This window comes from Carlito syrichta, unplaced genomic scaffold (assembly GCF_000164805.1).
Source record: "Carlito syrichta isolate Samal-C Ts95f unplaced genomic scaffold, Tarsius_syrichta-2.0.1 Scaffold309265, whole genome shotgun sequence".
Lineage (NCBI taxonomy): Eukaryota > Metazoa > Chordata > Mammalia > Primates > Tarsiidae > Carlito > Carlito syrichta.
Window position 1 is genome coordinate 473,314 of NW_007253361.1, and position 26,592 is coordinate 499,905.

General features: G+C 37.6%; 1 protein-coding gene across 1 annotated transcript; it reads right to left on the reverse strand.

Moving 5' to 3' along the window:
• Positions 1–3,853: 3,853 nt before the first annotated feature.
• On the reverse strand, positions 3,854–4,794 carry LOC103269462 (olfactory receptor 4Q3-like). Its single transcript, XM_008067042.2, is given in 2 exon segments — positions 3,854–3,885; positions 3,888–4,794. Coding segments are annotated over 2 exon segments (939 nt in total).
• Positions 4,795–26,592: the final 21,798 nt, after the last annotated feature.

Consider the following 26,592-nt stretch of genomic DNA (forward strand, 5'->3'; position numbering starts at 1 on the left):
GAAGTACAGGACAATACCCCTAATGAACATAGATTTAAAAATTCACAACAAGATTCTAGCAAATAAGATCCAACAAAACATCTCAAAAATCATCCACCGTGATCAAATCATCTTCAACCCCAGGATGGAGGGCTGGTTCAACATCCACAAGACCATAAATGTAATTAAATACATCAACAGATATAAAAACAAGAGCCACATGATTATATCATTAGATGCAGAAAAAGCTTTTGATAAAATCCAGCACCCCTTCTTGATAAAAACCCTCAAACACCTAGGTATAGAAGGAACATACCTCACAACAGTAAGTGCCATCTACGATAAACCCACAGCCAGCATATTGCTAAACAGACAGAAACTGGAAACATTTCTCCTGAAAACCAGAACAAGACAAAACTTCCCACCCTCACCTCTCTTGTTCAACATCGTGTTGGAAGCCATAGCTAGAGCAATCACACAAACGAAGGAAATCAGGAGTATCCAAATAGGATAAGAGGAAGTTAAGTTATCCCTCTTTGCTGACAATATGATCCTACATCTTGAAAACCCAAGAGAATCTGTCAAAAACCTGCTTTCAATGATAAAGGACTTTGGCAAAGTCTTGGGGGTACAAAGTAAATATGCAAAAGACAGTTGTCTTCTTACACACCAGCACAGCAGAGAACCAAATAGAAAGTGCAATCCCATTCACAATAGCCACACAAAAAGAAGAAATACCTCAGCATCTTCCAAACCAGAGAAGTGAAGAAACTTTACAATAAAAACTAAAAAACACTGCTCAAAGAAATCCAAAAACACAAACAAATGGTAAAATATTCCATATTTGTGGATTGGAAGAGTCGACATTGTTAAGATATCCATCCATCCTACCAAAGGCAATCTACAAATTCAATGTAATACCCATTAAAATTCCAACATCATTCTTCTCAGACCTGAAAATGACACTACAGAAATTCAAATGGAAACACAAATGACCACAAATAGCCAAAACAATACTTAGCAAATGAAACAAAGCAAGAGATATCACACTTCCAGACTTTAAACTTTAAGGCTGCAATAATCAAAACAGCCTGGTATTGGTACAGAATAAGCATATGAGTCAATAGAACAGGATAGAGATTATGGAAGCAAACCTCAATTTCTCAATCATCTTTAACAAAGTCTCTACCAATAACCACTAGGGAGAGGAGAACCCATTCAGTAAATGGTGCTGGGAAAACTGCCTGATCACATGCAGAAGATTGAAACAAGACCCCTACCTATCACCACACACAAAAATCAACTCTAAAAGTAAAACCTCAAACTAAAGAACCTTAGAAAACACAGGAGATGCCCTTATGGAAATTGGAACTGGCAACCAATTGCTGATCAAAGCCCCAAGTGTTCATGCCATAAATGATAAGGTAGACAAGTGGGACCTCATCAAACTGAAAAGTTTCTGCAAAGCAAAAGAAATAATCAAGAGAGCAGAAAGACAGTCCACAGAATGGGAAAAAATATTTACCAACCATATATCTGACAAAGGCCTAACATCTAGGATCTACAAGGAACTCAAATGTGCCAAAAAGAACAAAACAAACAGAGTCATTAAAAAGAGGGCAAAAGACATGAATAGGCACCTCTCAAAAGAAGATATGTGGACAGCCAATAGACACATGAAAAAGTGCTCAGCCTCACTAATCATCAGAGAAATGCAAATCAAAACCATGTTGAGATACCACTTAACCCCAGTAAGAATGGCCATCATTAATGAAACAAACAACAATAGATGCTGGCGAGGATGCGGAGAAAAAGGAACACTTCTACACTGCTATTGAGAATGCAAACCTGGGCAACCTCCTGGAAAAAGTATGGTGATTTCTAAAAGAACTAGACATTGACCTCCATATGACCCGGCAATCTCCCTACTGGGAAAATACCTGGAGGAATTCAAAGTATTCTATAAAAAAGATGCCTGCATGTGCATGTTTATTGCAGCACTATTCACAATATCAAAAACATGGAGCCAACCATACTGCCCATCCAAACTGAACTGTATTAAAATATGTTGCATGTATACACTATGGAATATTACTTAGTCATAAAGAAGGAACTTCACAGCAACTTGGATGGATTTAGAGTATATTATACTCAGTGCTCTATCACAGAAACAATGAACAGAGTATCATATGTTCTCAAGCATAATACTATAAGAAAGGGATTGGCAGTGGCAGGATACGGCCGGGGTTGAGGGGGGAGCACAACATCAATAAGGGTACCTGATCTCAAACCAGGCAATGTGGGGAACAAATGGAGGCCTAAACTTTGCCTGTACGATGACCACTTGTATACCTAATCCTGAATTGTACTCTACATCTTTAAAATTAAAAAAAATTTTTTAAAGAAATAGATGATCTCAAATATAAATGTTTAGGTGAAACTGTTTAGGGAGCTGGAGCTTCTATATAAGTATTAAGAAAATAAGCAATTAGCCCATATAATTGGGATAAATATTTTCCTGGAGAGAAAACAAAAATTAATTTAATTATTTAAAATTATTGTTTCTCTTGGTTGATTATAGGGTTTTTTTAGGTGATCTTGGGAAAATCTCTTAACTCTGAATTCATCCGCAAAAATAAAGTTAAGAAAGATTTCCTATTCTTGGAAGCATGTTTGAGACCCAAAGGAAATAACTATGAGCTCCTCAAAAACAGAGACCAAGTGGATGAGTGCTTTAAACCACAACTCACTTCTTTCTCTTTTCCTTTAGAGCACAGAGCTCTTAAACATTATGATCAGTTGAACAGCCAGCTGTCAAATTACCCCCACTATAAATTCACTCAGAGAAAAACTTGAAGTTAAATGGAGTGACCCTTCTTGAGAAGCCTCTGAAACAAAATACAAATAGCTTCCATCACCCCAACACTCTTAGACATTCTTTCTCTCAACATAAACTTTGTCAGAGCTTGTGTCCATTTAAGTGAGTTGTTAGACTGAATTTCTAAAAATTTGGCACACTATGGAGCACAGTTCCTAGGTAAACACTAATATATCAGGTGATTGGTAAAGTTTTCAGGTTTTGTTAGTGACAGGACAAAAGGAATTCACACTGCTTCAAAAGAGGCTCCGATGAGACATCAGAAGGAATTTCCTGACACTAAAAACAGTTAAACCCTGGAGGAGCAGGACAGAAAAGGAAATATAATATCTTCTTTCATTTGAATAGAGTCAAAAAGTGAAACAAGTTAAATAAATGAAGACTGTTTACAAACATAAAGACAGAAGAGTTGATTTTTTTTTTTTTTTTTGAGTTAGAGTCTTTCGCCCAGACTGGAGTGCAGTGGCACGCTCCTGGCCACCACAGCCTCAACCTGCTGGGCCCCGGCGATCCTTCTGCCTCAGTCTTCCGAGTAGCTGGAACCACAGGCACGCACTATCATGCCCGGCTAATTTTTTTGATTTATTGTAGAGATGAGGCCTCACCAAGTTGCCCAGGAGTGTCTCGAACCCGCGGGCTCAGGCAATTCACTCACCTCAGCCTCCCAAAGTGTGGGATTACAGGCTGAGCCACCAAGCCCGGCCAGAAGAGTTGATTTTTAAGGTGTCCTCTGAACTTAATATTCAGTTAATTCCTGTTATTATTTGTGTTAGTAAATTCTCCTGAATTCTCTGCTTAATATTCCAATGCTATGAGCCCAGGAAAGCCACTTATGCCTCCTGACTATAATCAGTGATGCATTATAATTTTTAAGCTGTTTTATATTTTATGTCAAAGTCATCAAAATTATTTTCATGCATGTATTTATGTACAGGATGAGTTAAAAGTATCCAAAGAAAGAGTATGTTTTCTGAATCACCTCTTCCTTCTTATTCTTCAACAAGACAACAGAATACCACATGCTTTTTTCTCAGCTTCTTCATAGCTCTCTTCATATCAGCATTTCTGAGTGTGTAAATGAGAGGGTTCAACATAGGTGTGATCACTGTGTAAAACACGGAGACTACCTTATCTACAGGAAAACTGCAGAAAGGCCTCAAGTAGATGAATACACATGGCACAAAAATCAAGCTGACCACCGTCAGGTGGGAGGCACAGGTAGAGAGGACTTTGTACTGTCCCTGGCGGAAGCGAGTTCTCAAGGTGATTAGGATGATGGCATAAGACAAAATCAGGACCAAGAAGCAGATGAGAGACAGTAGACCGCTGTTGGCAACCATCAGCAGTTCAACTGCATAGGTATCCATGCAGGCCAGCTTGATGATCTGTGGGACATCACAGTAGAAGTTGTCTAGTTCATTGGGGCCACAGAAAGGCAGCTGGATAACCAACAGGACCTGTGTGATAGAGTGGATGAGACCCCCACACCAGCAGGCAAGAATTAACTGAAGACATAGCTGGCGACTCATGACTGTCAGGTAATGCAAGGGGTTACATATGGCAACATACCTATCATAGGCCATGACTGTCAGCAGAAACATCTCACTGGCTCCCAGAAAGTGGAGGAAGTAGATCTGGGCCAGGCATCCTGAAAAAGAGATGAGCTTGCCCTGCTGTAGGAAATCCCCTAACATCTTAGGTACAGTAACACAACTCAGGCATAAGTCAATGAAAGAGAGATGGCCCAGAAAATAATACATAGGAGACTGGAGCAGGCAAGCATCAGCTCTCACCATTACCACTATCAAGAGGTTTCCGAGGACAATAGCAATGTAAAGAAACAAAAATAAAAAGAAGAGAAAAAGCTGCAGCTCCCAGGAGGATGATAAGCCCAGAAGAACAAATTCTGTCACCTTAGAATCATTTTTCTTTTTCATCAAGTCAAGAATGCCAGGTGACCTAGAGAAAAATTAGAAGAGAGATTTAAGTTAGACAAAAGACAAATATATATAAAGCATATATTAATATACTATATACATATGGTTACATATTATTTGTATATTGCAAATACACATGATGGCTATGTCATGCAAAGATTAGTAGTTGTTATAAATGTACATATTAGAAAACTTGTATCATTTAAAAAAGATTAAACAAGAACTCATATTCTTGTCTTCAAATTTATTACTCCAAGTCACAGAAGTTGAGAAGCTTATAAAGATTGGGTAAGCACCTAACTCCAGTCAGAATGGCAATTATCAATAACTCAAAAAATAACGGTTGCTGGAGAGTGTGTGGCGAAAAGGGAACGCTTCTACACTGTTGGTGGGAGTGTAAACTAGTGCAACCTCTGTGGAAAGCAATGTGGCGATTCCTAAAAGCTCTAGAAATCGACCTTCCCCACAATCCCCCTACTGGGAATATACCCTGAAGACCTCAAATCACTCTATTAAAAAGATACCTGCACACGTATGTTTATCGCAGCGTTGTTCACAATAGCAACAACCTGGAAACAACCATGCTGCCACCAAAAGAGGACTGGATTTAAAAAATGTGGTACATATACATGATGGAATACTATGCAGCCATAAAAAAGAACAAAATCATGAATTTTGCAGTATCCTGGATGGAACTAGAGTCTATAATACTGAGTGACCTCTCACAGAAACAAATTTCTGAGTATCACATGTTCTCACTCATATAGTGAACCTTGAACATCCAACGTAATACTATAAGAAAATGACTGACAGTGGTGGGAAACTATGGGGTGGGGAGGGGAAGGGAGATAGGATTAACGGTAGTAAGTATCTGTCTGGGGACAGGGAGACACCTCTTATCAACAAGAGTGCCTGAACGAAACATATTTGTATACCTAACCCTTAACTGTACCCCACAATATCATAAAAAATATTGATTATTTAAAAAAAAAGACTGGGTAAGAATAAACAAAGTCTCCATTTTAATGTTTACGGAAGCAGTAGACTCAGGATAAGTGGGACAAAGATTATAAGACAGTAATCACCAAGAGAAGAAATGAAGGGCCATGACTCATATCACTGAAGCATGTACAAAAGACCTCCATGACCCATTTAATAGAAAGAATAATAAGAGAAACCAGAATTGTGCTGCTTCTGGACTTCCCAACAACCATAGGTACACAAAAGAAAAGATTTACTAAGATATTGTTTTATCCATTTTTTCTCTGTTCTGTATTCACCCCCAATACTGGGTAGAAATACCATTGATTACAAATTAAAAATCAGAAAACATTGATACATTTCTTCCACTGAAGTTTTTAAGAATTAGTAGATGCTTCCCTGTCTAGATTATTTTTTGTCTAGAACCAACTCTGGGCAAAATCGGAAGAGACAAGATTTGTATTCTGTCCAAGGTATCTATTCCATTTTGTACTTTGTTCTCTCAAGTCATTCAGACAAAATTGTCTGATAAAATCATTCATACTAGGTGTCAGGGATTTACATAGACAATGCAGAAAAGTCCCTGAATTTTAAAAAAGAAAAATCTTTAATATCTTCTTTTATTTGAATAGAGTTAAAAAGTGAAACAAGTTGAATAAATGAAGACTACTTTCAAGCAGAAATATAGAAGAGTTTATTTTTCTCTACTATCTTTATGTTTGTAAGTAGTCTTCATTAGAGTAATCTTTCTCTTAGGGCATTATTTCAAGATAAGCAGGTAAAAGAGAGATTTGGGGCTTATGCAACTTTTGGATGCCTCTGTTGTCATACAGTATGTCACCCTCTTCACAGCTTCACAGACAAGTGCACAGTTACACCTAATTCTATAACCTCATAATTAATAAAAAGGACCACCTCTCTTTCTAGATTAAATTGGAAAATAAAGCAAAAAATGCAAGCTAAGAAATTCTTTGCTGTCATATGTACAGCCCTACTTGAATTCTGCTATATTGAAAATTTTCCAATCTTTTTTGGACACACCAAGGATTGCAAATTTCCATAAGAAAATGTCATTCTGATGTTCTTTTCCGTTATCTAAAATGTCTAATTAACAGGGGCCAAGCTGTCATTAAAATTCTGAGTCTAATTTTAAACATAGTCGTGAGAAAACTGGAAAGAGTCTGAGAAGGAGCAACAGAAGTTATTCTGAAAAATCAAAAAAGAGTTTCTAGAAACTAGAAAAATGGGAAAGCATAATCCAAAGCATTGTTGTATTTTATTCTTAAAATATGGCTGAGAACCAAGGTGATTTTTTTCCTTATGCAAATGCATAGAATAGGAAGGGTGTATTGTATACTTGTTATTTCCACAGAACAGATACAGAGAAAGGTAAGTTTGTATTAAAATAGATGAAATTGAAATTAAACAAATCAGAAGGGTAGATTAATTAATGAAAAATTATATAAAATATATTATGACCCAAATTACCGCAAATCATTTATAAGCCTTAGTTTATAATTTACTTCTTTAAGGTAATATTTAATATTAGGGAATTTTAGTACTAAAAATATTTTTGACAGTTCCTAGGTGATTACTGTAATAGGATTTTATCTAACAGTGATATCTAAATCTTTACATTTACATAAGACAAAAATAGGCAATGCTGTCTCAATTATTTGTGTTGCAATTAAGTAAGGACTGGATTCTGATTATTCTTGATTTTTTTTTACTGACTCAAGAAATGTGCTGCCTTTAGATAATATAAAAACATAATATCAACCAATATGCAAAATTCACTCTCTGTATTAATAAAATTGCCACATTTGGTAGAGGCTTCACCTAGCTTCTATGTTTCCCAAAGTCTCTGATCACAGTAAGAAACTTGTCCCATGACTATTCTGTGAAGAATGAAAAAACACTATACTCATCCACATGAAAGAATTTCCATCCCCAAAAACTACCTCACACCACAATATAATTTTCCTTACCAAACTTCTACAAAGGCCTGGGAAGCAACATTTTAAAATGCTAACTTGATGCTAGAGCTCAAGGAACAGTTGTGGTGGTTCACACCTGTAATCCCAGCACTTGGGGAGGTCAAGGTAGGAGGATCACTTGAGTCCAGGAGTTTGAGACCAGCCTGGACAACATAGCGAGATTACATCTCTACAAAAAAAATTTTTTTTTTTAATTTAGTCGAGCTGGTCTCGTTGGCTCAGCCTGTAATCCCAGCACTTTGGGAGGCCGAGGTGAGTGGATTGCCTAAGCCTGCGGGTTCGAGATCAGCCCGGGCAACTTAGCAAGACCTCATCTCTACAATAAATAAAAAATTAGCCTGCCGTGGTAGTGCGCACCTATGGTTTCAGCTGCTTGGAAGGCTGAGGCGGAAGGATTGCCAATGCCTAGCAGGTCTACACTGCAGTAGCCATGAGTGTGCTACTGCACCCCAGCCTGGTCAACAGAGTGAGATTCCAACTCAAAACATTAGTCGGACCTTGTGGCATACACCTGAAGTCCCAGCTACTTGGGAGGCTGAAGTGGGAAAATTACATTGTGGTGGGAGGTTGAGTGCACTGTACGCCAGCCTAGACAACAGAGCAAGAAGACCCTGTCTCAAAAATAAATAAATAAATAAAACTGCCAGCTCCATTATCCTATTATCAGTTTCATCAAGCATTTCATGTTTCAAATCCTAAGAATATCCTAAGAATTTTCAAAGGTCAATAAAAATATTTCAAGTACACAAAATGAGCCAAAGAAATTGAAAGTGCTTAATGAAAATGAAAGTCTCTATGGAAGGACTCTGCAGGTTGAAGAAAAAAGGACAAAATCAAGCTCCTTAAATAATCAAAGGCTATTTCTGGACAGCTGACCAGTTAGTCTCTAGTCTTTCTAAACAGGGAAACATTATTTATGGGAATAAAATATTAAGAAAAGAAGTAAAGTTTTTCTCATGTGACTTGTGTATTTTTTGGTTTGGGGTTTTTTTTAACCAATGGAGTATATTATATTTTTCTATTTTGTTTATTTTTGTCGAGGTGGAAATAAAGGCATTATTAGAGGAAGAAATGAGCACACAGACAATAAAAAATTATTTGCGGGTTCGAGACGCACCTGGGCAGCGAGACCTCATCTCTACAATAAATCAAAAAAATCAGCCGGGCGTGGTAGTGCTTGCCTGTAATTCCGGCTACTCGGAAGGCTGAGGCGGAAGGATCGCCGGAGCCCAGCAGGTCGAGGCTGCGGTGGCCGGGAGCGGCCACTGCACTCCAGTCTGGGCGACAGAGTGAGACTCCAACTCAAAAAAAAAAAAAAAATTATTTGCTAGCTGGAGTTTAAATGTCATGTGAACTCCTTTTGGGAGTATCAGATGTGTTTTTTAATTTCTCCTGAAACAATAAGAAATTAACACTGTTAGTTAGAGATGGTACCTATGATGGTATTTCCTATTGAAAATAGCATAATCTGTCTGCCTTGAACACGTGTCCTTGTTTGAAACATTGTTTTATATTGCATCTGGGGGAGTTAAAGTAGATTTAGCAAAAGGCAACTAAAATAATTAAAGAAATGAAAACCCGAATCTGAGGGACAGAAGCAGAATTAGATAGTCTTAAGACAAAATTGTTATAAAACCAATGCCTTCAGCTACATGCAGTTGGTCCTGTCTTATCCAAACCCACATTCCATTATACCACCATCCCCAGAATTCCTCCACGCTACAGAAATTTCATTGTTCTGTGAATGTTTCTAAAATAAAACTAAGACAACAAAACTTAACGATCTCTTAAGTCTAAAAACAATGAATGCCAGAGTATGCAGAGAAAAAGAGTAAAGGAAAGAGTAAGCATAATAATAGCATCAGAGTCAGAAAGAGGAAACTGAAGGTGAGAGGAGCCTTGAATAAACATATCTGAGAAACTTACATTGTTGCTGGTCAGGAGTAATGTGGTTTCAAAGAAGGAATTTGTTATCCTGCCGTTCATATCACCAGTCGCCTCTTTAGTCTCAGGACAGCAAAACAGGCAACTCTTAGATGACCATCACAGTTACCCGGTCCATGCCTTAGCTACTTTCTTATTGAGCGTAGTCCTAGTTGAGGGCTGGCTGTATGAATTGGAAGGAGCTCCTGCCCCTGGGATTTTATCTGTATTTGAGTTTTTATGGTTCTTACACATTGCTTAGCCTAATGAGCGCTGGGATTACCTAGGCTGCTGTTGTTTGAGTTGTCTTGCTAGAAAGCTGACCTTGGGACCAGCAGGTTCTGAAAGAGTCAGACTATTGCATAACACAGTGTCTTCTTTTACTTACTTTGGTTTGATTAATTTGGCACTGCATATGCCATTCATTTGTATGCCTCAGCCTCTGCCAGAGTAGACCCCTGGAGCATGATCAGTGAGTCAACCTCCTAAATTATGATCTACCTTCTCTAAATGGCCATTCTAAGAATTGGGCTTCACCAGGGTTTCACAACTTCCTACCCAAATCCAAAAGCACAGAGATTTTGTCTGTGGATAGGTGCAAAATTCTTATTGTTTATGGAACTAGAGCAGGTGATCTTCTATTTCACCATCTTGCTGATGTCACTGCAAATCAATTTTTGGGGAAGGTTTCATAAGCATTGTTTCCACAGATGCAGTAAAATCATTGTCCTGAAATGATGGGCTTGATAGTATTTAATGAAATAAAATTGTCAAGTACAACAATTCTTTGGTGGTCTTGGTTGATTAAACATTTTGTCCAATCATATTTTTTTAACTGAGTGCATATTCTTTTGTAAATATATGCAAATAGCATTCATTTTCATGAAATGTAAATGAACATAATAAAAGTATTTGCCTCTGAGTTCCGAGGGGTTAGTAAAAATAAGACATTTGAAGAATGTTTTATTTCAGTTTCTGCAAACATACTCTACTAAGCTGAAAGTTAGAGATAGAAGATAAAGAAAACATACATATCTTCATATTCCCATCAAAACAAGATTAAAAACAACTGCAATAAAACATATGCCAATCAAAAATAGAATATTAAAAACAATACCAACAGTGTTTTTAGACAAAATTATACTTCCTTTCTCAATCCCACTGAATCTTAGGTCAGCAGTCTACTTTCTTTTCTTTTTTTAAAATTTTTTATTTTAAAGATGTGGAGTACAATTCAGGGTTAGAGATGGTAGGATTAATGGTAGTCAATATTTGTCTGGGATGGGGGGACACCCCTTATCAACAAGGGTGCCTGAACGATGCATATTTGTATACCTAACCCTTAACTGTACCCCACAATTTTAAAATAAAAAATATGTTTAAAAAAAAAACAATTCAGGGTTAGGTGTATAAGTGTTCGTTATGCAGGTACCTTTGTTGATGAGGTGTGACTCCTCTCTCCTGGCAGTTTCCCACTACCGCCAATCCTGTTCCCCCTTCCTTGGCAGTTTCCCACTACTTCCAATACCTTTCTTATAGTATTAGGATAGTTGTTCAAGGTCCACTTATGTGTGAGAACATGTGGTACTCAGTTCTTTGTTTCTGTGATAGATCACTCAGTATTATAGACTCTAAGTCCTTCCAAGTTGCTGTGAAGCTCAATTCTGCCCTTCTTTATAGCTGATTAATATTCCATTGTGTATAGGTACCACATTTTTTTATCCAGTCCTCTTTTGATGGGCAGCACGGTTGGTTCCACGTTTTTGCTATTGTGAATAATGCCGCAGTAACCATGTGTGTGCAGTATCTTTTTCACAGACTGATTTAAGCTCCTCTGGGTATATTACCAGTAGGGGTATTATGGGATCATATGGAAGGTCAATTTTTAGATCTTTTAGGAATTGCCACATTGTTTTCTATAGAGGTTATACTAGTTTGCACTCCCACCAACAATGTATGTATTCCCTTTTCTTCGCATTCTCTTCAGCAGCTATTGTTTTCTGAGTTATTGATGATGGCCATCCTGTCTGGAGTTAGGTGGTACCAAAGGTGGTTTTGATTTGCTTTTCTTTGGTGACTAGTGAGACTGAGCAGTTTTCACATATCTGTTGGCTGCTCGTATGTCTTCTTTTGAGAAGTGTCTATTCATATCTTTTTCCCACTCTGTAATGGGTCTGTTTGTTTTTTCCTTTTCACCATGTTTGAGTTCCTTGTAGATCCTAGATGTTAGACCTTTGTCAGATATACAGTTGGCAAATATTGTTTCCCATTCTGTGGGCTGTCTCCCCACTCTCTTACAATGAAAACTGCAAAACACTGCTCAAAGTAATCAAAGATGACATAAACAAATGGAAAAATATCCCATGCTCATGGAGTGAAAGAATCAACATTGTTAATATATCCATCCTACTCAAGGCAATCTACAGATTCAATGCAATACTCATTAAATTACCAGCAGCATTCTTCTCAGATTTGGAAATACAATGCAGGAATTCATTTGGAAACATAAATGACCACAAATAGCCAAAACAATCCTCAAGAAAAAAAAAACAAAAAACAAAACAGAAGGTATCACACTACCAGATTTTAAACTTTATTAGAAAGCCACAATAATCAAAACAGTTTGACATTTGTACAAGAACAGGCGTATAGACCAATGAAATAGGATAGAGATTCAGAAGCAAAACCTCAATTTCTCAACCAGCTCATCTTGTACAAAGCCTCCACTATCAACCACTGGGAAGGGAGAAACTATTCAGTAAGTGGTACTGGGAAAAGTCAACTCTAAATTGATCAAAGACCTAAACATAAAACCTCAAGCTACAGCTTAGAACCTTAGAAAGTGCAGGAGATACCCTTATAGAAATTGGAAATGACAACCAATTCCTGATCAAAATCCCAAGTGTCCATGCCTTAATAAGAGATAAGACAGACAAGTGGGACCTCATCAAACTTTCAACCTTCTGCAAAGTCAAAGAAACCAGCAGTCTACTTTCAAAAATTTTATTTCTAGAAATTTTGATTCAGCTATTTGATATAATCTATTATTTATTCACTGTAACAATGTTAGATAACTGAAAAACCATGAGTCTATTTCTTGTGGTACAAATACATAACAATACCTGGTTCAGTGCTTTCTACTGAGGTTTTGACAATTTTTTAATGAACACTCAGTTTCTGACCTTCAGGAAAATAAGAAGAATGTAGACTCTACATGTTGATGATAAAAGTGAAAGATACATGAGAGGATTCTAGGAATATGGCAGAATAAAATGCACCAGAAATCTGTTTCCTCATCTAGAAAACAATTTCACTGGCAGAATCTATCTAATGTAATTATTTTGTAACTCTAGAGTCTATTGAAGGCTTGTACTATAAACTGTGGTTTATTTCCATTAGTTGTAAATACAGCAGCAGCTACATGTCACCCACCCCAGACCTGTGGAAACCAGTTGTGCATGTGTCCCTATAGTAGCTAGCACATAGCTTACAGGAGCTGAGCTGGGCAAAAAATACCCTGTCCTCCAAATATCAGGGCCTGTACTCTGATTACTGATTGCTGCTTCTAATGACAGAGGGGCACAAAGAAGGGCGGCCACTGATGTTGTTGCATCTTCCTTCATTGCAGCAAGCTCCTCCCTCTCCAGCTGATGGGAATTTGGGGGTTGTAAAAGGCTATCACCCTTTTTCCCTGCGCCTTTCTTTCTGTTTTCTTTGAGGGGGGGGGTGGACAGGAAGCCAGATATTATTTTTTAACTTTAAAATTTTTTTTATTTTAAAATTGTGGGGTACATTTCAGAGTTAGATATACAAATATTCACTGTGCAGGTAACCTTGTTGATGAAGTGTGCTCCCCTTCCCCAGACAGATTTCCATTACTGTGAATCCCACTTCCCCACCCCCCCTTCCCTCCACAGTTTCCCACTACAGTCAATCCTTTTCTTATAGCATTGCAGTGGTTGTTCAAGATCCACTTACAAGTGAGAACACTTGATATTTATTTGTTTCTGTGAAAGATCACTCAGTATTATAGACTCTAATTCCATCCAGATTGCTGCATAGTTCATGATTTTGTTCTTCTTTATGGCTGTGTAATATTCCATTTTGTATATGTACCACTTTTTTTTATTTAGTCTTCTTTTGATGGGCAGCACAGTTAGTTTCATGTTCTTGCTATTGTGAACAATGCTGCAATAAACATATGTGTGCAGGTACCTTTTTTATAGAGGGATTTAAGTTCTTCCGGGTATATTCCCAGTAGGGGGATTGTGGGGTCATATGGAAGTTCGAATTTTAGAACTTTTAGGAATTGCCACACTGTTTTCCACAGAAGCTGTACTAGTTTGCACTCCCACCAACAGTGTAGAAGTGTTCCCTTTTCACCACATCTTCTCCAGCATCTGTTATTTTTTGAGTTATTGATGATGGCAATTCTGACAGGAGTTAGGCAATATCTCAGTGTAGTTTTAATTTGCATCTCCTTGATGACTGATGAGGCTGAACATTTTTTCATGTGTCTGTTCGGGAAGCCAGATATTAAAGAGTAGATATTTCAAATCAACTATATAATTGGGAAAAGTTGGAAAGCAATGCATGCCCAGGGAAAAGTGTAGGTTCAGAAAAGACCTTAAGTTCATACTTCAGGCTGGTCTGCAGTGCAGAAATAGCCTAAAACAAAATAACAATAGCAAAACAGTGAACCTTGGAGGAAGAGAGATAATCTCTTCTTCCGATTTATCACATTGCTTATTTCAATATACTATTTCAACAACAAAAATTATTAGGTACACAAAGAATCAGGAAAGCTCAGGATAGTTCTCCAGATGGCCTCAAAAAACCCAGTTCTACCCCCCTTTCTTATTTGTAGTTCTCAGTAATAACTGCAGAATGTGCTGAAAATGTAATATCCTTAGATGAGAAGAAACTACCTAAAACAGCCCAGACTTTATTCCTATATTTTCCCAAGGATGTAACATTTTGAGTTAAGGAGGAAAAACCAAGGATAGTTTGAGCTTTGTTCCTTTCTTCCTTGGAAGTAGGATGTCTTCAAATGCTTTAGTCCAGTGCTTCACCCCCAGGGTGGGTCCCTCAAGTGTGAAGCAAATGAAAATTCTAAGATTCTTGTGTGCTTTGCTGCCTATCTGTAAGTAAAAAATCCATTTCATGTAATTTGTGTATGAGTGTGTTCTGTCTCACAATACTCAGAAAAGTTTGTAACCAGTACACAGTGAATTTGCTTTGAAAAAGCATGGCCAGCATGGCCAATTCAAAGAAAAAAAAAGTCAACAGAAACTGCCTCTGAAAAATATCTGATGGCAGATCCACTAAGCAACAACTTTAAAAAAAAATTCTCAGGTGCTCTAAGAACTAAAGTAAGCTGTGGAGAAAGTCAGGAAAATAATAAGAGGGGACACAAAAAAGATGGAATTTATTTATTAAAATTGTGTATTTATACTTAAATGCTTAAATTTCAGTCAACTTCAAAGTACTCTCCATTTGAGGCAATACATCTATTAAGATGTTTTTACCACTGCTCAAAAACAGTTCTTAAACTTATCAATTTTGATGCCTTTTAGTGCTTCTGCCATTTTTTGTTTCACCTCTTCCACATCAGCAAAACGTTTCCCATTGAGGACTTTCTTCATCTAGGGAAACAAAATAGAAGTCACTCAAGGCAAGATCAGGTGAATAAGGAGCATGGGGTATGGGAGTCTTGCTGTTTTGATCAAAATCTGCTAAACATTCAGCATGATGTGGTCATGGTGGAAGAACCAGTCGCCTGTTTACCACAATTTGGGACATTTCTTCTCCAAATCATAACACAACCTTCTTAAAACTTCCAGATAAAAATTTTGGTTGACAGTTTGATCCAGAGGAACAAATTCCAAGTGTACTACAAGAGGCCTGCCCTCAAAAAGATAATTTCATTTTGGGGAAGTCACCTATCATATATGAAAAATAAAGGAGATGGGGAAAGATGGAGACAGAACTGGTCAGAGTGTGAGAGTCTCTGCAAAAGTGAGTGTCCATAAAGACTGCCTTGTGAGTGGGTGTGTGCTGGTGGGTGAATGAAAGTCTATCTGAGGGGACACTTAGGTTCAAACAACCAGGGATCTTCTCCAGAAGTGACTTCAACTCACCACTGCCCTGAGATTGGAGCCCCTTCTATGCAGGATCATCTGCTATTCTCAGGAGTCTCTTGAGAGGATGCAGCAGAGAATAGCTGCCCCTCAGCACCTGTGGTGAGAGACTAGGCACTAGCAGCAGGAACTGGGGAGAAAGCAAGGTGAGGAAACCTGGAACTGAGCCCTGCCACCAGTGAGGAGAACATGACCACCACCATTTTTCTGTCCTGAGGCTGGGCAGGGACCTGCATTGCCATACCCAACTCTGTCCAGCCTCCAACCTGAGACCCAGAGGCTATCTCCACACTCCTCTGGAATCAACCATCAGACTTAGAGAGACAGATACACCCTCATGCTGGAACAGACATAAACATGTCTGATCTGAGTGGGGGACTTGACAGCAATGACTGCGGCAGACAAGTTAGGTGAGTCTAGATCGAATCCATCCTCCTCCCACAACAGTCCACAGGACACCTGACCCATACTGAGAGCAACCCTATCAGCTTGTGCTGAGGGTAGAGGGGATAGACTGGAGAACAGAGCCATTCCTTAATGTGGCAGCAGCCAAAAGCAGTGGCAACCAAGAGCAGATGGTACTAGGAAAAGGAACCTGAATTTCCAAAACTGGCCACAGAGTGAGTTTCTTTTTCTCTCTCTCTCTCTTTCTTTCTGTTTTTGTTTACATTTTCATACTTGCTTTGTTTTTATTACTTTATTGTAGTGTTTTAGATTTTCTGTTTGTGTGTGGGTATTTTTGAGGGCAAGTACATCAATGGGTTCTGTTTGTTTGTTTGTATGCTGGTTTTTATTTTTTTCAGTCTTTGTTTCTTTGTTTATTCATTAGTTGATGTGCCTGTTTTCTCTCTTCTTCTCTCTCTTCACCTTCCTTTAATCTCTCTCCTTCCTTTTTCCATTTTTTTTTCCTATCTCATTTTGCTGCCAGGGGGCAAACATACACTCCCACTGCATGGACAGATTGTAAGGCAGTGGGAAGTGGGTACCAGAGAGCCCACATATTTGTCAGTGGATACTGGGATCCACATATAGCTCCTGAAACACAGCTTCCCCTTAATCAAATCTCAGAACTGCAAAACACAGAGTCCTCCAACCTCAGTCTGGCTTCAAAATTGAACAAATCCAGAGGGTCCACATAAGGAAGAATAGGGGATTGAGCAAACAGAAGTAAACGCTATCTCTCCTATCACTGAACAACACTATTAAAGAAGAGGGAAAAGGGGGGAGAAAAACTTTCACAAATGAAGAAGAACCAACAGAAGAATATATGTCACATATAGACCCCTGGGAAGACAGCAACTGAGAATAGAGACTTTGGAACTCAAACAATGAAGGGCACCCAGAACGACTGATAGCAAATAACAAACCCAGATATCAAGGCAGTAATAGAGAGAATAAATAGAAATGAGGAGAGACAGAGGAAAGAATGAAGGAGTTGACAACTAAGATGATGGCAATAAAGAATACAGTGAACGAAATAAATAACAAACTAATAAGCATGGAAAGCAGAATTAATTAAACAGAAGAATCTCAGAGCTTCAGGACCAAAATATGGAAGTAACCTAAACTGTTAAAAACATAGAAAAGAGGCTTTAAAAGAGAGAACAAAGCCTCCAAAAGATGGGCAATTATATCAAGAGGCTGAACATAACATTAATTGGAATCCCTGAGGCAGATAGAGAGACAGAGACTACCCTGGAAAAAACATTCCATGAAATTATCCAAGAAATATTCCCTCATCTCATCAGAGATGTGACCATTCAAACACAGGAGATTCAGAGAACACCAGTAAGACATCAAATGAGAAGACCAACTCCTAGACACATAGCAATTCATTTACACAAAGTATGTATAAAAGAAAAAATCCTAAGGGCAGCAAGAGAGGAAGGTCAAACTACCTACCAGTGAAGACCAATTAGAATAGCAGCAGAGCCGGGCTTGGTGGCTCAGCCTGTAATCCCGCGCCTTTGGGAGGCTGAGGTGAGTGGATTGCCTGAACCCGCGGGTTCGAGACCCGCCTGGGCAGTGAAACCTCATCTCTACAATAAATCAAAAAATCAGCCGGGCGTGGTAGCGCATGCCTGTAATTCTGGCTACTCGGAAGGCTGAGGCGGAAGGATCGCCGGATCCCAGCAGGTCGAGGCCGCGGTGGCTGGGAGCAGCCACTGCACCCCAGTCTGGGCAACAGAGTGAGACTCCAACTCAAAAAAAAAAACCAAAAAAGAATAGCAGCAGACTTGTCTATAGAAACACTACAGGCTAGAAGAGACTGGGGTCCAATTTTCAAAGTTCTCGAAAATAAACAATATCAACCAAAAATTTCCTACCATGCTAAGTTAACTTTCATCAGTGATGGAGAATTAAAATCCTTCCCAGACATTCAATATGGTCAATCTTAGAGTTTACACTGCTTCCAGACCAACTCTACAAGAAATGCTTAAGTAAAAACACAGAAGAAATAAAAAAAGAATGACCATGCCTTTCCCAAGAATTCAGAAAAAAGATTGAAATTACACATAAATCAACCCCAAAACCAAAAGAAAGCCAACAAACAAATAAATCTCATGACAGGGATAAACTCTCCCACCTCAATAATTGAGCAAACAGAAGTAAACACTAAAGTAAACAGAAGTAAACTTCTGTTTGCTCAATCTATAAGAACCTCATGGCAGGGATAAACTCTCCCACCTCAATAATTAGACTGAATGTGAATGTATAATATGCACCACTGAAAAGATATGCAATAGCAAATTGGATGAAAATCATGATACAGCCATATGCTGTCTCCAGGAGACTCATATTACCAGAAAGGACACTCATACTCAAAGTAAGAGAATGGAAAACAAATTTTCAGGCAAAGGGAAGTCAAAAGAAATCCAGAGCTGGGATCTTAATATTAGACAAAATACACTTTAAGTAAATTTTAAAAGATACATAAGGTCACTACATAATGATAAAATGTTCAATCCATCAAAAAGAAATATCTAAACTTAACATATATGCACCCAATGTAGGAGCACAAATTTTCATAAAGCAACTGTTAGGAAAACTTAAAAGATATTCACTCTAACACTATCATAGCTGGGAACCTAAATACCCCACTAACAACCCTAGACAGATCATTCATGAAAAAAAAAAAAATCAATAAACAGATTCAGAACTTCAACTTGACACTTGACCAAATGAACTTAATAGATACTTATAGAACACGCCACCCAACCACCACAGAATATATATTCTCATCATCACATGGAATGTACTCTAAGATTGACCATATCCTTGACCATACATCAAGCATAAACAAATTTCATAAGATTGAAATACTGCCAGGCACCTTCTCAGACCACAGTAGAATAAAAATAAATATCAACACCAGCAAAGTTCCCAAACCCACAAAGACATGGACACTAAGCAACACAATGCTGAACAACTCCTGGATCAACATGGAAATCAAAACAGAAATTAAAAGATTCCTGGGAATAAATGAAAATGAAGAAAAATCTTTCTAAAATCTCTGCGATGCCATGAAACCAGTAGTAAGAGGGGGAATTCATATCTCTATGAACACACATGAAGAAAATGGAAAGATCACAAGTTAACAGCCTAACAGATCACCTAAGGAAACTGGAAAAGAAAGGCTACCAAAACCCTAACTCAACAGAAGAATCCAGATCACCAAAGTAAAAGCCCAAATATAGGACATAGAAGACAAAAATATAATAGAAAAAAATCAACAAAATAAAAAGCTGGTTCTTTAAAAGGATAAACAAGACTGCTGAATCTCTACCCAGAATGACCAAGAGAAAGAGAGCAAAAACCCAAATAAACACAATCAGAAATGCAAATGATGAAGTCACAACTGACCCCAAAGAAATACAAAAGGTTATCAGAGATTACTATGTACACTTGTATGGAAATAAACTTGAAAACCTAAATGAAATGGAGGACTTTCTGATATCACACAACCACCCCAGATTGAAACAGGAAGAAATCAAGACCCTAAATAGACCAACAGCAACCCAGGAAATTGACTTTGTAATAGAAAACTACCTACCAAAAAAAAAGCCCTGGACCAGACAGTTTTCCAGTGGAATTCTACAAAATATACAAGGAGGAGCTGATACCAATTCTATTGAAAGTATTTCAGGCAATCAAGAAAGACAGAACTCTCCTCAAATCATTTTATGAAGCTAGCATACATTGACACCCAAACCGGGTAATATTGAACAAAGAAAGAGAACTACAGGCCAATATCCTTGAAGAACATAGAGACTAAAATTCTCAACAAGGTTCTAGCAAACCAGATCCAACAGCACATCTCAAAAATCATCCACCATGATTAAGTAGGCTTCATTCCTGGGATGCAGGGCTGGTTCAGTGTCTGTAAGACCATAAATGTAATTAAATACATCAACAGATATTAAAACAAGAACCAAGTGATTATGTTTTTAGACATGGAAAAAGCTTTTGATAAAATCCAGTATCCCTTCTTGATGAAAAAGCCTCAAACACCTAGGCACAGAGAAACATACCTCAAAATAGTAAGAGCCGTCTACGAGAAAGCCACAGCTAACATACTGCTAAACAGACAAAAATTGGAAACATTTCTCCAGAAAAATGGAACAAGACAAGGATGCCCACTCTTATACCTCCTATTAAAAATAGTGTTGGAAGTTCTAGCTAGAGCAATCAGACAAGAGAAGGAAATCAGGGGTATCTAGAAAGGAAAAGAGGAAGTTAAATTATCCCTCTTTGCAGGCGACAGGATCCAATACCTTGAAAACCCAAGAGAATCTGTCAAAAACCTCCTTGCCCCACATTTCCTTCAAGTTTTTGCCCAAATATCACCTTTTTTCAGTAAGATCTTCCCTGACTACACTATTAAAAGTTATACCCAATGGTCAAAGGATATTGGCCAAAGGATACAAAGTTTTGGTCAGACAGATAAGTAAGTTCTGGAGATAAATTGTATACTCTAGTGACTATACATAATAATAATGCATTATGCAGTTGTCCCTCAATATGTGGGGGAGAATAGTTCCAGGACCTCCTGAGGATATCAAAATCTGTGAATGTTCCAGTCTCTTATATAAAATGATATATATTTGCATAACCTATGTACATCCTCCTGTACACATTAAATCATCTCTAGATTACTTATAATATGTAATACGACATAAATGCTATATGTAAATAATTATTATGATGCTTTGTTTTTTATTTGTATTATTTTTGTTATATATATATATTTTTTTTATTACTCCTTTTTTTTTCTGTTTGGTTGGTTGGATGCTTTTGTGTGGAACTCATGGATATAGAGGGACAACAATATTCTTGAAAATTGCTAAGAGAGTAGTTTTTTGTCAACATGTTTCTTTTTTCACTTGTTAATATTACATGGGTTTATATATGCCGTTCTGAAAAGTAAATGTAAGAATGCATTATTTTTATTTTTAGATTGATTTTAGGGGTACAAGTGAAGATTTGTTACACGGATATATTACACAGTGGTGAAGTCTGGTCTTTCAGTATACCCATGATCAAAATAGTGTACATTGCACCCATGAAGTAAATTTTTAATCCCTGTCTCTCCTTTTACCTTTTCAAATCTCCAGTGTCTATCATTCCAATCTCTATTCCCATGTGTACACATTTCTTGATTTCCACTTATAAGTGAAAACATGTGGTATTTTACTGCCTCTTTCTGAGTTCTTTCATTTAAGATAATAACCTTTCATTCCATTTATGTTGTTTCAAAAGACATGATTCTATTCTTTTTTATGGCTGAGTAATATTCCACGGTATGTCATGAGTTTGGTAAAAGAGGAAGCCATGTTTAAATATATTAGAGATAAAGAGGACATGAGGAATAAGGAAGACTTCCTTGCTCCCTCTTAAACATGCCACATTTTATTTATAGTCATCCACTGCTGAAAATTTAGATTGATTTCATATAAAAAGTATATCCTAACTATTCTCACAACAATAAAACAACAATCAAGTGAGGTGATGAATATGTTAATTAGCTTGATTTTTATCATTTTGCAGTGTATACGTATCAAAATATCATGTTTTATTATTTTATATAAAAACTATATATTTATGGTTAAATACTGGGAGTGCAAAAAAAAAGTATACACATTTTAAGAGATGGTATCTATATATTATTTTTCAAAGTTGAATTAAATTACAGTAGCAATGTCTAGTATGACATTCATTCAACCATACTTCTGCTATTTTATTGGACTGTCCTGCCTGTCATATGGTGATTTGTTTGCATTCATTTGATTGACACCATCTTTTGAGTGAACATGTATATACATGTTAAAATGTATATACATTTTGGCATGTTGTATATAGTCTTTTATAAAAATAATAAAACACCAACTGAAATTGCCCATTATAAAACAAACATATATTGAACAAGTGCCAAGTTAACCTCAAGTGCTGGGTAGTGTTCCCATAGAAAGTAGCCTTGCTTAGTTGGGAAAAGACCCAAACGACAGAGTAGCTCCTCATAGCAAATTGTAACATGGTTCAAACTCACTTCTGTCTTCAGGGCTGCTCAGGCCCAGTCATCTATATGTCACTTCCATTTGATGATGGAGTGCTGTTGTGCATATTCAACTTTATGGTTTGGCGGATAAGAAAACACCCAGTTCATAATGGACATCTCAGGTGGCACATGGTCAAGCATTCAGTCTCTACTAAGGCACAAGAGTCATTTAAGAACTAATTCTGAAAAGGAAACTAGTTATCTGTGGAGAATGGCAGGATCCTGCTCCAAAATTTTGAAGGCCTGGATGTGATTTTTATTTATTGTAGAGGTTTTCCAAAGGTTCCAAATAGCATCTCTATTTTCCACTGACATTTCAAGCACCACTGCATCTACTGGATGACCAAATTGTGAGAGTAGCTTGCACAGAAGCCTGTACTATTGCAGAGTCTTCTCTTGTACAATCCTCATCCAAAACTAGAAACATCTCAGGTCACTTGATGAAAAGGCCAGAGCAAAGAAGCATACTTAAATGAGGAGTATGTTACCTTCAAAAGGCCAACTAGGCATTATGCATTTTTCTTGGCTATAGAAAGGGCCAGATGCAAAACTTATCTTTCACCTTGAAGGGATAGTTTAATATACCTCTCACCACTGAACTCCTAAAATTTTTGCTGAGGTAGAAAGCCCCTGATATTTAGTCAGATTTCTCAGTCTCTGACATGCAAGTGCTTTACCAATAAGTCAATAATAGCTACAATTTTTTTTTACTTGAAGTCTTACTCTGTCGCCCAAGCTGTAGTGCACAGATATACACTCATGGCTACCTCAGTCTCAAACTGCTGGGCTCAGGAGATCCTTCTGCCTCAGCCTCTTGAGTAGGTGGGACTACAGGCACATACCACCATGTCCGGCTAATTTTTTGATTTATTGTAGAGATGAGATCTTGCCAAGTTGCCCAGACTCGTCTCAAACCCCTGGGCTCAGGCAGTTTTCTCTCCTCTGCCACCCAAAGTGCTGGAATTACAGGTGTGAGACACTGCACCCGGTTTAGTAGTTGCAATTCTCACTAGGTCTAACCAGCACGATGTCATCAGTGTACTGGACCAGAATGATAACTATGGATGGAAAAGTAGTTAAGATTCCAGTAAACTAAATTGTGACGGAAAGCTATAGAGTGGCTATGTACCTGAGGTAGGATCATGAAAATGTATTATTGACTTTGACAGGTGAAAGCAAACTGTTTTTGGTAGTCTTATGTACAGGAATTAAGAAAAAGTCATTTGCTAGATTAATAGCTGCATACCAGGTACTAGGAGATATGATAGTGTTCAAGCAATGAAACCACATTTGGTACAGCAACTGTAATTAGAGTCACCAACTGGTTAAGCTTATGACAAGCCACTGTCATTCTCTAAGATCCATGTCTTCTATGCAAGCCAAATAAGAGTTGAAGGGGGATTTGATGGGAATCACTATTCCTGAGTCCTTCAATTCTTTGATGTAGAGAGATTTTTTTCTGTAATCCCTCTAGGAATGCACTGTAAACATTTTGTTTACTATTTTTCCAGGTAGAGGCAGTTCTAAGGGCTTCTACTTCTCTTTTTTCACTATAATAGCCCTCATTCCATAAGTCAGGGAACCAAAGTGAGAATTCTACCAGCCATCAAGTATGCCTATTCCAATTCTGTAATTTGGGATAAGCACAGAATGGGATAGATTCAAGGACCCATGCTGAAATAGACTTGAGTTAAAACATCATTGATCATCTGACACCCATAAGCCTCTAATCTGACTGATGGGCCATAGTGACATTTTGGGTCTTCTGCAATTAGTGTCAGTTCCCCAGTGTACAAGCGTCCTGGTAATAGGCAGTAGGTATCGTTGGGGCAAATGGTAGAGACATAAACATTACAAAATTTTGGTAGGACACCAGATTTCTTTCTCAAGGAGATTTGACCTCCTCTTTATTCAAGTGTTTCCGGATCTGTATTGGCTCAAGTCTGAAAATTGATACATTTATGCTGCAAAGAAACTGAAAGAGAATAATAAGCTAAGCCAAGCATTTGCAGAATGAAGTAAACAATAAAAATTAGAGCAGAAACTTAGTCTAGGAAAACAACCGAAAAAAATGAACAAAACTAAAAGTTATTTTTTTCTTAAAAAAAAAAAGATCGCCGGGCTCGGTGGCTCAGCCTGTAATCCTGCGCCTTTGGGAGGCTGAGGTGAGTGAATTGCCTGAGCCCGCGGGTTCGAGACCCGCCTGGGCAGCGAGACCTCATCTCTACAATAAATCAAAAAATCAGCTGTGTGTGGTGGCGCATGCCTGTAATTCCGGCTACTCGGAAGGCTGAGGCGGAAGGATCACGAGCCCAGCAGGCCGAGGCTGCGGTGGCCGGGAGCGGCCACTGCACTCCAGTCTGGGCGACAGAGTGAGACTCCAACTCAAAAAAAAAAAAAAAAAAAAAGATCAACAAGCCTTTAGCTACACTAAGAAAAAAAAGAAGAATCAGGGTGATGGGTGGGATTGGCACCTGAATTGAGGGAAACTGCTAGGGGAGGGAGGGGCATACCTCATCAACAAGGGTACCTGCATAATCAATGTTTATATACCTAACCCTGAATTGTACCCCACATCTTTATAATAAAATAAATAAAATGAAATGAAATAAAATAAAATAATCAAAATACTGAAATCAGAAATGAAAGAGGAAATATTACAACTGATGCTACAAGAAATAAAAAGGACCATAAGAGACTACTATAAAAAATTCAACAAACTGTATAACCTAAAAGAAGTGGATAAATGTCTAGATACCTACAACCTGCCAAGATTGAATTGTGATGAAATTGAAAGTTTAAACACACCAAAAATGAATAAAGAGATTGATTAAGTAGTAGAAAACTTCCCAAGAAAGAAAAGCTCCCAAGGCCAGATATCTTCACTAGTGAATTCTACCAACATTTAAAGAATTAACACAAATTCTTCTCAAACTCTTCCAAAAAATTAAAGAGGAGAGTACACTCCCAAACTCATTTATGAGGTCAGAATTACCCTGATACTAAAGTTACCTTTCCTGTCCTCTTCCTCTCTACTCTTTTCCTATCATCCCCAAAGGTGCCCATCACAAGTTAACTATCCTTTCCACCCAGGTTTCCCTCACAGTTTCTTCTAGTTAGAATTCCCTCCTCATTCAGTTTAAATTCTTCTTGTCCTCCAAGTCAGTGCTTTTGAAACTAACTGCAGCAAAGGACCAGATTTTCTTTTCTATTTCATTTCAGTTGAGAGTTTTGTAAAATAAAATAAAAAATAACTAGAAACTGTAATTTAATAACACAAATATATGCCCAGTTTTATATCATTAGATTCAACACACATAGCACTATTCTGCTATAAAAGTTTTGGAATGCTTACTAGTAATTTTTTTTACTTGCCATGGACTAATAAACCATTTGTGAACTGTTCTGATCAATTGATCACAACTTGAGTTTTACTATTTGAGGAGAAATTTCAAGCTATCTTTTCATTGAGATTTCTAACAAGTCTCTTGTAATAAATTTTGACCCATATAAGTCTCTCTTTCCCTCCGAATTTTATTAGCATCTGTAAATCTGTAAATAGCATCAGATTGTCACATGCCTTCAAGTTGTCATTTCATTTTGGTGCACCAAGTGTAGATTTTAAAAATGATAAAAAGACAAAATAAAAAGAAGAATATCATTTCTTCAATAAACATTTTATGAGGACTAATAAGTACAATGTATTTTTATCACCTAGATTAACACAAAATTGAATAAAACCTGTTCTCTGCCTTCAAAGATTTCACAATAGGGGAGGGGAGAAAAAAACACAAATAAATCTAATATAAAGCAGCTTGCAATTAGTATCATAAGAAAGGTACAAAGATGGTAAAATAAAACATCAGTGATGGAAAAGGTGCTTTGATTAGAATATGGGGGAGAGGTGAGATTGGCAGTTGAGGGAAACTGCCAGAGGAGGGAGGAGCACACCTCATCAACAAGGGCACCTGCATAATGAGCATTTGCATACCTAACCCTAAACTGTAACCCACATCTTTAAAATAAAAAAATTTAAAAATTTTTTAAAAGAATACGAGAAAACATTTAGAAAAAATATCACTTAAATTGGATCTTGAAGGATACATGGGTTTTTACAGGTGTAGATGGAGGTAAGGGGAATTCCAAACAGAAAAAATGATCACAAAGAAGAGAATGTGGAAATTGAGAGCTATTCAGAGAA